This window comes from Archocentrus centrarchus, unplaced genomic scaffold (assembly GCF_007364275.1).
Source record: "Archocentrus centrarchus isolate MPI-CPG fArcCen1 unplaced genomic scaffold, fArcCen1 scaffold_30_ctg1, whole genome shotgun sequence".
NCBI lineage: Eukaryota > Metazoa > Chordata > Actinopteri > Cichliformes > Cichlidae > Archocentrus > Archocentrus centrarchus.
In genome coordinates, this window is record NW_022060259.1 from 2,402,501 (window position 1) to 2,416,426 (window position 13,926).

General features: G+C 40.9%; 1 protein-coding gene across 1 annotated transcript in view; it reads right to left on the reverse strand.

Moving 5' to 3' along the window:
- The window catches only part of slc4a5b (solute carrier family 4 member 5b), a 60,393-nt gene that overhangs the window by 31,938 nt on the left and 14,529 nt on the right, over positions 1 to 13,926 (reverse strand). Inside the window, exons 2-3 of the mRNA XM_030723969.1 lie at positions 7,664 to 7,731; positions 6,652 to 6,870 (exon numbers count right to left, since the gene is read on the reverse strand). Of these exons, the coding sequence (XP_030579829.1) occupies positions 6,652 to 6,870; positions 7,664 to 7,730 (286 nt within the window). The 5' untranslated portion in view covers position 7,731. The remainder of the gene's footprint in view (positions 1 to 6,651; positions 6,871 to 7,663; positions 7,732 to 13,926) is intronic.

The window sequence follows — 13,926 nt, forward strand, 5'->3', positions numbered from 1 at the left end:
TCTGTGTAGGTTCTCAATCATCCAGGTCATGGTATCTCTGGAGCCTGAAAAAAAAGCAACTGGATATCTTTAGGTTTCTTGAAGATGTTTCTCCTCATCTTAGAGGCTCTTTCACTTCTAAAACCAGATGGTGGACAGTCCCAGGTATTTCAACCCCAGTGGGGGGTGTCCCACTGGAGGTGTTTGTTGACCCACCATTGTTCATGTTTGGGTCATTACAATCAGTGGTTTCAAGTTTGTTTGTGAAGAAAAACATTTCCTCTAAGGTCCCGTTTACACAAGAGCATTTTCAGTGGAAATGTGTCGTTTTACTGTTTTCATTTTCAAAAACGCGTTCAGATGGAAATGTTTCAGAAACGAGCTCCGTTTACACTGAAATGCAAGACAAAGAAAACACTGTAGTTCCTGTTGCCAGGCCACAAGTTGGTGGGATATAGGAGTCGTAACCATAGTGCACGTTTTCAAAAAGTAGCGTTTTCACACCGTTCTCGTATAAACGGGAAGCCGAAATGTATCAAAGCGTGTTCATTTCCAGTTTTAGCTTAAAAAGTACTCTCATCACACATAAAGATTATAAAATATTTCCCTTCAAGTGTCTGCATAAGTAAATTACATGATTTTTTAAATTAAATAATCCTGATTTTTTTCTGTCTTCATCCATGTTTTTTGAGTAGTATTGTTAGTTTTTGTTGCTTTTCCAGCATTTTCCACAGTATTGGAAGTGCCCACGATTATATACTGTAATGAATATCAGAAGACAGACTGTGGGGTCTCACATCTGACATACTGTAAGTCTTCTGATAGAAATACTGGGATTTCAAAATAAGACAAAATGCAAATCACACCTCTCCACCAACAAGACACACGTTTTTTTTCCTTAGCCACACACTGGAAACAGACACTGCTCTGATACCTGTGGGCCTTTGCCTTTTGATTACAACACCCTATAGGGGTTAAAAACCTTGCTGCAGGTGTTGGTTGATTGCCACCCAGGGCTGGTATTCAATCCAGATTGACTGAATATTTGCCAGACTCTGATGAAGACTTAGAGACAATAAATATTCATCTACATTTTCCTACTGAATTGCTCCAAAAATGAACTTTTTTTACAAAATAGATGGTGTCCCTCAGCAACTCTTTTAGTACTGAACGAGTATCTGCCGCACTGCAGAGCATCTGTCTTACAGCGCCTCCTTTTTTCTCTTGTTTTGACTGGAAACAACCATATTTTATGTAAACAATCCCCATTTGTCATTTGGAACATCTAAACAAGTGAGTCAGCTTCTCTAATGACGATTTGAGACTAATGTGCGATCTATCAGCTGGCACTGTTTTCTAATTTTATCCTGAGCAGCTCAATCTCCATTAACTTCCTGAGCCTGGAGGCACTACGCATTTACATCCCGCTGTGCGTGCGTGCGTGTGTGTGTGTGTGTGTGTGTGTGTGTGTGTGTGTGTGTGTGTGTGAGACAGACAGGGAGTCACTGGTCTTCCAGTGTCATGTTGCTGAGTTTGTGACGCCTTAAAAAAAAAAAAATCAATCTGAAAGTTTCCTGTTATAAGCACAAGTGTCACAAACCTCATGTGACAGTGTTGACAACAATCTCATTCACACATACAGGAAACAATTATGTAATCTGTGTTAACTACAGCGTGGTGTCTAATTAAAATCCAATGTTCCAGAAAGCAATCATTTTCAATTTCTGTTTCCACTGCTATCTCAGGTTTGTCACTATTGGTCAGACCGCATTAGAGATTTGATTATGTTCATAATTTTGCATACATTATGTGTGGCTGATCTCTGACCAGCTGGTGTAATCCCTGAGAGGCTGGTCATGATGAATTATGGTTGCAATGCTGAGGATCATTTTAGGCCACTGGATAAAGGGCCAATGCCCTTAAGGCAGAAGTTGACCTAACAGACACACAACACAGAGTAAACTTACATGAGGAAACAGCAGAGTGACTGAAAGAGTGAAATAAGCATTAGGAGTTCTTTTGGTGTCATAATCTTCATGAACATAAGTGAATTGTGGAAATATTTTCTTTTTGTTCTGTGTACTATATAATCAGCTTGTTCTAAGTGACCTACACAGAATTCTGAATTTGTTACGGTAAGTTGATAATAATACTTCAAAAAAAAAACAAAAAAAAAACAACAAGACAAATTCAAACGCAAAGACAAGCAAAATGAAAACATCTGTGCTGTGGTTGATGGCAGTCTGAAGATGAAGGCTGATCTAGTTGATACAAAACCAAAGATCATTGGACATAATCCTTCTGATGGGCTGCATTGTTGGTTCAGTGATGTTACTGGCCAATATTGCCCTGTCAGTATAGGCAAATACCTGCACTTAATGAATATAGTGATGGATAAACTGTAATGTTAGCTGATAAAGGACTTAGAAAATGGAATAATTAGTTAACTTATCTGTACTTCATCTGTATTAGCGAGGGTTACTAAATTAACATTGTCCAGATTTGATTTCCTAAAACAAATAACCCCTCCACAAATTGCATGCCCTGTGGATGGTTACTGTAATTTTCCTCTGGTAAAACTCCTGCAAATTGCTGGATACCCAATCTAGCAGCTAGCTGGCTTACTGCATTCTTCTTGCAACACTGCTGCTAGCAAAAGACTATTCAATTTTATTTGTATAGCACAAAATCCCAATAACAGTCGGCTTAATTTGCTTCATGTTGTAAGGTAAGGAGAGCGCTTCCAGGACAGCCTGATAACAATGAACTACAATAGTCCAGCCTAGAAGTAATAAATGCATGAATTAGCTTTTCAGCATCGTCTGAGAAAGGATGTTTCTAATTTTAGAAAAATTTAACAAATGCAAAAAAGCGGTCCTACATATTTGTGTGCATTGAAGGACAAATCCGGGTCAAAAATTACCCAAGATTCCTCACAGTGTTACTAGAGGCCAAAGTAATGCATTTGGGCAAAAAAAATCTATAACTAGAAACATCCTTTCTCAGACTGATGCTGAAAAGCTAATTCATGCATTTATTACTTCTAGGCTGGACTATTGTAATTCATTGTTATCAGGCTGTCCTAAAAGCTCCCTGAAAAATGGTAAATGGTAAATGGTCTAGCTCTTATATAGCGCTTTTCTACTCAGTATGAGCACTCAAAAGCCTTCAGCTGATCCAAAATGCTGCAGCTAGAGTACTGACAGGGACTAGAAAGAGAGAGCAGATTTCTCCCATATTGGCTTCTCTTCATTGGCTCCCTGTTAAATCTACAATAGAATTTAAAATCCTTCTCCTCACATACAAGGTCTTGAATAATCAGGCCCCATCTTATCTCAAAGACCTCATAGTACCATATCACCCCAATAGAGCACAATAAGTCAGCAGACTGCTAAGGTATTTAAAATGTACGATACCTGCTCTACTTTTGATTAGGCTTAAAAACCCTCCTTTTTAACCAAGCTTATAGTTATGGCTGGATCAAGTCACCCTGAACCCTCCCTTAGTCATGCTGCTATAGGTCCATGCTGTTGGGGTGGGGGGTGCCTGCCCCTCCCTGAGCCTGGTTCTGCTGGATGAGAGCAGGTTTACCCTGAGCACATGTGACAGACATTGGAGAAGCTGTGAAGAACATTATGCTGCCTGCAACAACATTCAGCATGACTGGTTTGATGGTGGCCCAACGGGTCTGGGAAGACATATCCATAAAGGAATGCACAGACCTCTACAGGTTAGGCAAAGGCACCTTGACTGCCACTAGGTATCGGGATGAAATCTTTGGACCCAGTGTCAGACCCTACGCTGATGCAGTGTGTCCTGGGTTCCTCGTGGTGCATGATAATGCACGGCATCCTGCGGCGAGAGTATGCTGGTATTTCTTAGAGGAATTCATACCACTGACAGTCTCTAGGCTCGCCTGACCTAAATCCAATAAAACACCTCTGTGAGATTATGATTTGGTCCATCTGATGCTGCCAGGTTGTGCTTCAGATTATCCAGGAGATCAGTGATGCTCTGGTCCAGATCTGGGGAGAGATCCCCGATGGGTACCATTCGTCATCTTGCTAAGAGCATGACCCAGTGTTGTCAGGCATGCATACAAGCACGTGGGGGTCATAACAACTACTGAGTACTAGTTTGAGTTGCTGCTATGAAATTTTGGCAAAATGGACTAGCATGTCGCATCATTTTTTCACTTTGATTTTTGGGGTCTCTTTGAATTCAGCCTTGTTGATATTATTCATTTCCATCTAACGATGAGGCATCCTTTCACTCCTAATATAGTACACAGTCCATATCAGTGTAGATATCCAACATGATTGTTTTTCCCAGTGAGATCTGTGATAATGCGTATCAGTGTATTTTAAACAATAAGTCTTTGTATTATCTACAAACTTAGCAAAGTGTACACTATCTAAGCACCACCAGTATGAAATTTAAGCTTTGTTAGCAGGAGTAAAAATAGTTCGCTTGCAGCTTGTGGCTATTGCTTACATGTTATCATTTCAGTTTAATACATAATGTTTCTTTACGATTACTTTTTCTTCATTCAGTCGTCTTTACCTATTTGGGAGCCTGGTAATGTCCAGCGGGAGGCCGTAAGTGAGGGAAAGAAGAGCCCAGAATCCTCCATGCTCACAATATCCTCAGATCAGAGACCCCAAAATCCCAAATATCCTCAGATATCCTCACGCTTTGAGCTGAGAAAAAAATATAGCTCTCTAGCTTCTGTTCCTCTTGTCAAAGTTCACACCTTTTCCCATATATCTTTCAGCTTGTCTCTCAGCTTTGTTCTTCTTTAGGAAATTCTCCACTTCCAGTTTTGTTATTTCAGTTAGCCATGAATATTTTGGAGTGTAGACCTGCACCATTCAGTCAGCTGCAAAAAGTCTTCTGTAAGCTGTGGCAGAAATCCACTAAAATCTCCAAAGCAGCAAAGAGCCCGAGGTTTTAAGAGGGTTGATACACACCACAGAGCCTTCAAGTACTCTCACACTAACACACTCACATGCAAGAAGAACAAGGACGGTGTCACCAACATAAGTTCTACTTTCTGTCTCTGATTATTCTGGTAGTCCTGCATCAGTGTCGTGACCTGTCAGCCTCAGGCCTTGTGTTTGGTTGATATGAGAAGAACAGGTGAGCACAAAACAAACAAGCACACACAAACACACATACACACACACACACACACACAAACCCTGCATACCACACACACTTACAATCATCCCAAATAATACGCACATGCATGCACACACACAGTTTTGAGAACTTCAACTCTAATCAGCTTACAGGCTTCAGACTTCATGGCCCCTTGGGAATAGGACCATGCTGCAAAAACATCCCATACTGTACATGCCCCCCCCCCCCCCCCCCCCCCCCCAAAAAAAAGAGTATTGGAACAGTGAGGCCAATCCCTTTATTTATTTGGGTCTGACATAAAAAGATCAATATGAGACAAAAGATCTGCTTAAATTCAGATTCATCTCTGTTACACCAAACCAACTCTGACCACAGCCACTGTGCACCAGTTCAGCCTCGTGCTTTACTGTAAATTCATTACCTGTTTATCCTGCACTAAACTGATGAGTATTTTCATGCAACCTGTGAATAACACAAAGTTAGTGTACCTCCGTTTCTTTTGCAGGATGTTTCATAGCATGAAAGCATTACTTTACACCATGTACTGATCTTAAAAAATGAGGAAATAACTAGCAAGCTTTAAATTTCCAGCTTATCAAATATCACTGAGAGGCCGTTATCTTAAATACAGCCTCTCTTCTTCCTCTCCTCTTCTATCTTTCTTGAATCTTTCACTGAGTGAAGTTACTGCATCGCTCATTCTGGGAAATGCAGCAGCTGTAGCTTTAGCTAGCAGACAAATGTTGTGACAACCTGCACACAAACAGTTTGTGTGGTTGCTGATATTTGTTGAACTGATAGAAATGTTGCATTTGAAATTGCCTGCCACTAAAAAAAAAATGTTACTCTTTTATACTTGCTCTTTTTTTGTAGTGCTAGATAGATGCTGAAGAACCACCACCACAACTTACAGACATCTGCACCAAAAATGCTGCTCTGGATCGTCCTCTTTAAAGCCTGAGAATTATAGATGATGGTTTTGCCTCTTTCATCTCTTTGTATGTGATATGTCCTTTGTGTGGATACACCAGTAAGACTTTTCTGTTATTGTTCCCTCGATTTAGGTTCAAATTGGTTTGATGTGCAGTGATGGGAAATAAATACGTCCCTCAAAAACTTCCCTCCCTGCGTTAAACCTAAGTAACAGGATGTTTTTAAGATTTAATGAGTCAAAAATAGAGATATCTGTTTCAAAATGTAGGCAGTAAAAGAAAAAAACCTCTAACCTAAAAATTCTACTTCAGTACAGTAATGAAGTATTTGTACTTTGTTACTTCACACCTCTGCCAATTAGACAGCTGTTTTCTGATGGACTGTGTGTGTGCATAGCGGTTACATGTTGTAGTTTAATTCCTGTTGCACTGTGGAAGAGAACCTTGCATTTCCATTTTGTTGGACTCCAGAAAATGTGCAGTAATGGATGACAAGGAAGATCAAGAAGATCAATCTTAAAAATTCACAAAAACAAAGGTTGGGAAACAATAAGTCACATTATCTTTTTACTTTGTGGATACCTTTGTAGTTTCTAACCTGTGGGATCGGTGTGCTCATGACAATCTTCACCACCTTCTTCCTCATTATAGTGCTCCTCTCTGTTATGATAATATCCTCGGTGTGAGTGCTCATGGTGCGTGTGGTGATCATAGTGTGTGTGTCGTGAATCACGGTTGGCATCGCTGGCATAGGAGTGATGTCTGCGCCTTTTCCGCCGATGGGAAACCGGAACACCGATGTAGAATGGCTGGGCCTCTGAGAGAGACAAAAGCCTTTTAGCTGGATAACAAGATGAAGGGTGCTGTGAAAGCAGAAGTAACTACGCCTGTTCACAGACAGATTAAAAAAAAATCACTACTGGTTTATTATGTCAAATCAGAAATATGCCTTGTCAGTGGCCCTCACTTACCTGATAATACATTTTTAACTAAACTGATCAAAGGGTAAATGAGTAATTCCCTTTCTTGTTCCAGTAGTAGTATCCTGAGGGATACTGCAGTTAATGGGAGCTGGGGATGAGGGGTAGTTTCATTTATGAACACTAAATATTCAGTCTTTCAGGTAAGACAAAAATATCTGTTCCAGCAACATTAAAATGGTACAAGGGCCAGAACCAACAGGTAAAAGGATACCATTACACACCTTCAACACACTGTGTACTATGCATGCTTCTAAAACTTGGCTGAAATCTCTATTTAAGTAAGTAAAATTTTATGAATACAGCACCTCTCAAGACACAAATCAAAAAGTGCTTCACAACAGTAGAAAAAAGTAGAGAAAAAAAAGTAGAATGAAACTTGGGAGAAGACAGCTTTTTCTGAGGCAACTTTGTTCATTCCTCAAGAGTGGGAGTGGCTAATCTTTGCCATCCAGGATTGTTTTTAAACAATAATTGTATAAAAATAGGATGGAATGGCTACATTTGCTAAACACTTATTGATTATTGTCAGAACAATGAGGGACCCAAAAACTTCCTTGGAGACAACACATCTGGAGAACAATGGATGAGCATCAGGAGCAAAATCAGATATGATGTTTTGTTTCTCACCATCATCATCATCGTCATAGTGCTTGTGCCCCCTGCCTCTCCCTCGTTGCCAGTCGTGGTGATCCATCCTGAAAGAGAGGAAACACAAACTCAGCTTTATTTATAAAGCACTTTCAAATCAACAACTTTGGCAAAGTGATGTCCACAGGTAAAAACAAACAAGTTTAAAATATACATAGCAATAAAACAAAAAATTAAAAACACACACATAAATACAGTTGTTAAAACAATTAAAAAAAAAATAAGAGCCAACATGTCAGACTGAGGTAAAAGCTAAAGAGCAGAAATGTGTTTTAACAGAGGATTTAAAGGCAGAATGTGAGTCAGTCTGCCTGATGTGCAAAGGGAGATCATTCCACATTTTTGGGGCAGCGACTGAAAAATCTCTGCTTTCTCTTTGTCTTTAAAATGGATAATAATGACTGATGAGCTGACCTCAGTGAGTGTGAGGGGGCATACGGGTGGAGCAGGTCAGATAGATACTGTGGGGCAAGGCCATGAAGTCTAAATCAATTGGGAGAGCTGCAGGTCCTACTGTACTGTTTTCTGTGAAGATGCAGAAAAGGAAAAATCCTTCCTTCCAAGTCCAGAGACCACAGATTATGACTAATGTGTTTACATAACATGTAGTCTGATAAATAAGAAGGGAGGACACCAAAAATACATTTATATTAAAATGATATGAGACATCCTGCGTGAGACCAATGTGGATCCATTGACCAGTGAATATAAAGTACAGTGGTGCGTTAGGGTTTACAGACAGATGGAGAGAATGAGCAGGGCCATTCATGTAAATTACATCACCAAAGTCCAGACAGGGTAAAAAAAAAAAGTCTTTTACTTGCAGAAAAAGAGAAAAACGCCCTCTTTCTGAACAAGAACCCCAGTTTCAGCCTGAGTTTCTGTAACAAGTGGTCAGTGTCTGACTTAAAGGAAAGACTGTCATCGATCTCAATGCATATGTATGTATATGAGGCCACAGTTTCAATAGTAATGACTTGAAATGATACAAAAGGGAAGTACTGCTGGCACCTTCTTTCTATTAAAAACCTTGGTCACCTTTGTTTTATTTCTTCTGCATTTAAAACCAACCTGAGCTGAAAAAGCTAAAACTCACTGCAAGTGTTTGAAAACCATGTTGATGATACGAACACAACAATAAGTAATCGTGTCATCTGCATAAAAACTTTGTCCCACACCACTCGCATAAATAGTGAATAATTGAAGCCACAAGTCAGAAACCTGCAGAATTTCATTAGTGACACTTAAAATACTGGAAGAGAATCCATTAAACATTAAACACACTGCTTATGGTCAGAAAGGTCATTAGAAAACCAATGTAGCCAGTCAGAGTCAGACTTTCTTGCAGCTGCCCATTCAGAATTGAACCAGAGGCTGATAAATGCTGAACTAAAGAAGATAGTGTGTCAGGAGAAACAGATGTGGGGAAATAGTAGCCAACAACAGTTAAAGACTGGTTTCCAAACAGACTAGTGCCAAAATTTCAAATTGCTTACGTGCAGATTTAGAAAACAAAACGTGAACAGCAAGACAAGCCTTCACATAAACTGCCTCACCAGTGGCATTTCTGGAATGGTCTGAGTGGTAAATGTTAAACCCATCAATTGTTACATCTTTATCCAATACAGATTTGGAAAGCCAAGTCTTATAAAGAGCAATAACAAAGAAAGGCTTCTAATTTTGACAACATTGCACATATGAAAGAAGGCAGTCCTGGAGACTCACTTTATGTGTGAGTTAAAGGACACATCCTGGTCCAAAAGAAATCCAAGCTTACTCAGACATTGCTAGAGACAAAGGAAATGCTATTGGAAGCCGGTGGTGATGAGTAGGCAGGTTTACTGTTGAGCTGACTCAGCTCTCTCTCGACTAAACAGTCCTGATAGAGATGGAACGTTCATCAGCACGGTCGCGAGGCGTATCGGTTCACACATATCACAAGACGGGACAAGCGAAGGGCGTAGAGCATCTGTTTACATAACATCTCCAGGAGACGATTTGGATACGTGGCCACCATCCAAGGCCGTCAGGGAGTCAATTCCAAATACAACAATTGTTTTGGTACAGGCTGTCATAACTGATCGCTGACAGACTTTACAGTTTTCTGGTTTCCTCTCAGTGTCAAAAAATCCAATCATCTGAATTTTTGGTTCTACTCCGCCGCGCAGAAACAGACACTCAAACACGCCTCCAGATCTAATGCATTTTGATTCAGCTCTACTGAGTCTGATTGAGTTCGTACAGCTTCTGCATCCCTCACAGGCAGCCTTACTAAAGCCCAAACTGCCCAGGATAAACCAGGTATCCCCAAGTCCAATCAGGACAAATTCCGGTATCAATATATGCCATGTCCACAATTGACAGCACAGCCAGGCACATTATCTTCCATCCTCCATGGGAATCCATAACGTAGCCAGCCTGGTATGTCAGTCAGACCAGTTCAAGCAAATTTTTGGTAAACCTCTTGAATTAAAGCTGAAAGTCTTTCCATTACATATTGATTGTTTGATTTGCAATTCACTATGCTGGTGTTCAGAGGCAAAACTACAAAAATTATGATTTGGTTCCAAAAATTACTTTATTTTGAGAATTTCTGATATCACTTTATAATTGGCTAAAACATCAAGTATAGCCCTTAAATAACAGCAATGTGTATGAGTTGAAATTTGGTGTATAAAATCAGGGACCTCCTTACAACAATGTCCAGGGAAGTTTTTCTGCTGCCACACTGGCCCTGGATCAGTGAATTGCAAGAGGAAAATCACTTTTCACCAACATGTGGACTTCCCCTCTATGGACTATAAAACACAGGACCTTTTGTATGCTAATACAACAGACGCATACACTACCATTGCCCTTCCCCCTCGGGGCATGTCAGACCATAATCTGGTCCTGCTTATTCCTCTGGTGAAAAGGCATCCTGTAGCCAGCTGCTCAGTGAGGAGGTGGACACAGGAGGCTGAAACTGCAGGACTGCTTTGAGTCTACTGACTGGGACGTGCTCTGCATGCCACACGGGGAGGACATCAACACCATGACAGGAGACGACACCAGGTTCTGTAAACACACCCTCCTTCCAGCCCAGAGTGTACACTGCTATCCCAACAATAAATCATGGATCAACAGGCTCTATGTGGTCTTTAAGATAAGATGGGGCCTGATTATTCAAGACCTTGTATGTGAGGAGAAGGATTTTAAATTCTATTCTAGATTTAACAGGGAGCCAATGAAGAGAAGCCAATGTGGGAGAAATCTGCTCTCTCTTTCTAGTCCCTGTCAGTACTCTAGCTGCAGCATTTTGGATCAGCTGAAGGCTTTTCAGGGAGCTTTTAGGTCAGCCTGATAATAATGAATTACAATAGTCCAGCCTAGAAGTAATAAATGCATGAATTAGCTTTTCAGCATCAGTCTGAGAAAGGATGTTTCTAATTTTAGAAATATTGCACAAATGCAGCAAAGCAGTCCTACATATTTGTTTAATATGTGCATTGAATGACATATTCTGGTCAAAAATGATTCAAAAATTCCTTGGTGTTACTGGAGGCCAAAGTAATGCCATCCAAAGTAACTATCTGGTTAGACACTACTTTTCTAAGGTCTACATGGGGTCTAATAAATGAGTCACAATTTCTAATGGTTAAAATTTTATTTGTAGAAATCCATGAAGTCACTACTAGTTAAAGTGAGAGGAATACTCGGCTCTACAGAGCTCTGACTCTTTGTCAGCCTGGCTACAGTAGTGAAAAGAAATCTGAGGTTGTTTTTATTTCCAATCAGTGATGAATAGTAAGTATTAATAGTAGTAATAGTAAGAAGTCCTAACCTTACAGAGAGCTTTTTTTATAGAGCAAAAAACCTGTTGTCCAGACTAAATGAAGATCTTCTAAATCAGTGAGATGCCATTTCCTCTTCAGATTATGGGTTATCTGCTTAAACTGTGTTTGTGTTATACCAGGGAGCTATTCCAAGTTGCAGTATTGCCTCCTGTGTCCAGTATTTGGTCCACACTCAGCCACACAACCAGAGCACAACATGGTTGTACTATGATATTTTCTAAAACACGACTGAAATTCAGATAAGATCTTAGAAAGATTTTTAAAAATCCTTAAACTGATCACTAATAAGAGATTCAAAGATCTTAGCTGTGCTTAGCTATGCCAATAATTATTTAAAACAGTAGAGTCACCACCTTTATGAAGTGGAATAACATAAGCAGATTTATAGATGCAGAATGCTGCCTGATACATTTGAAAGGTTAACAATATGAGCAAGAGGAGCTGCAATAAATTCTGCAGCTAAGTTTAAGAAACAAGCCTCATGCGTATCTGGGCCTTAAATACCATCGATGAGCAAACAGGGACAAACTAAGAGAATCATTCATTTGAGCAGAACACAAAGAAATAAACTGATTTTTGATGTTGTAACTCGAACAATGCCCCGGGATCTCTAAAATGCCCATTGAAACAATCTAGTATTTTAACCTCATCAGTGTTTTTTTTTTTTTTTTTTGTGAGAATCTTTAAGAACACTTCAGTTCAATTTTATTTATTTACCACCAAATCACAACATGCCCTGACTATATTTAGGACAAGGTATTAATTTCCAAAATTTTAAAGGATTTTGAGATTATCCATCATTTGAGATAAAAAAATACTTTGCCTTAGTTTTACTTAAACTGACTTTAAAGGTCTATAAGGTGTCGGCCTTTTTTCTACCCAGAGAGCTAACAGTAGTGATCGTCACAGCCGTGTACATAGCACCTGATGCCAACGTTAGCATGGCGCACTCTCTCCTGTTGAACGCCATTAACGAACAGCAGTGGGCCCACCCTGACGGTGTTCTTATTATCGCGGGAGACTTTAACAAGGCCAACTTAAAGACTGTACTCCCAAAATTCCACCAACATGTCAAATATCTTTCCAAGATGGCGCCGCGAATGGATGCCCTGGTACTTCGGTGCGCTCTGTTTTGTTTGTTTTTGTGCGTTATTTCTGTGTCTGGACACTCTTCTGGGTATTCTTACACCAGAGAAGAGCTTTTCAACATTAGGTCCACAACACCTTCGGATTTATTTCCTGTTTTTGTCGCATCTGCGGCGGATTTATTACACACTCTGGCCCAGAAAGTGAGACGCCGAAAGAGAGGGAAGCGCGCTGGCGTGCTTGTGAGGCTAAGGAGACGTGGATTACGCACAGCCTTACCTGGGATTTTCCTCTCCAACGTGCGTTTACTTAGGAACAAAATGGACGAACTGACACTGATGAGGAGCATGAATAGAGACTTTTCCATATCCTGTGTGTTATGCTTCACGGAGTCATGGCTGTGTGAGGAGATACCGGACTGCGCGCTCCAGTTGGAGGGATTTCATCTCCTCCGCGCAGACCGGCAAGCTGCGCTTTCCGGCAAGGCTACAGGTGGAGGAGTCTGCTTCTACATAAACAGTGGCTGGTGTACGGATGTGACAGAGATTGCTAAGCACTGCTCTCCCTCACTGGAATATCTTTTCATTCACTGTAAACTGTTCTACTCTCCGCGGGAGTTCGCTTCATTCATACTGGCTGCTGTTTACATCCCGCCGGACGCGGACGTGCACGAGGCCCAGTGCGCGCTCACAGAGCAGATTCTGTGCATGGAGCGGACATACCCGGACTCTCTTATCATCGTACTTGGGGACTTTAATAAAGCCAGCCTGAGACAGGAACTTCCCAAATATAAACAATATATCACATGCCCAACCAGAGAGGAGAAGACACTAGACCACTGCTACAGCACGATAAGCGGGGCTTATCACGCAGTGCCCCGCGCTGCACTCGGCCTCTCTGACCACGACATGATCCACCTGATCCCCGCGTACAGACAGAGGCTGAAGCTCTCAAAACCTGTGGTGAGGACAACAAAGCAGTGGACCCGTGAAGCTGTGGAGGAGCTCCGCACATGCTTCGAAACTACAGACTGGGACTCAATGAGGGCTGCCTGTGACAGTCTGGATGGCTACACGGACACTGTAACCTCGTATATCCACTTCTGCGAGGACAGCATTGTGCCATCACGCACCAGGGTGAGTTATAACAGTGACAAACCCTGGTTTACTCCCAAACTGAAGCAGCTGTGGATAGAGAAGAGGGAGGCTTTTAAAAGTGGGGACAAAGACTGCTACAAAGAGGCCAAGTACAGGTTTAGCAAGGAAGTGGCCACTGCTAGATCACATCACTCTGAGAATATACAGCAGCAGATCTCAGAGA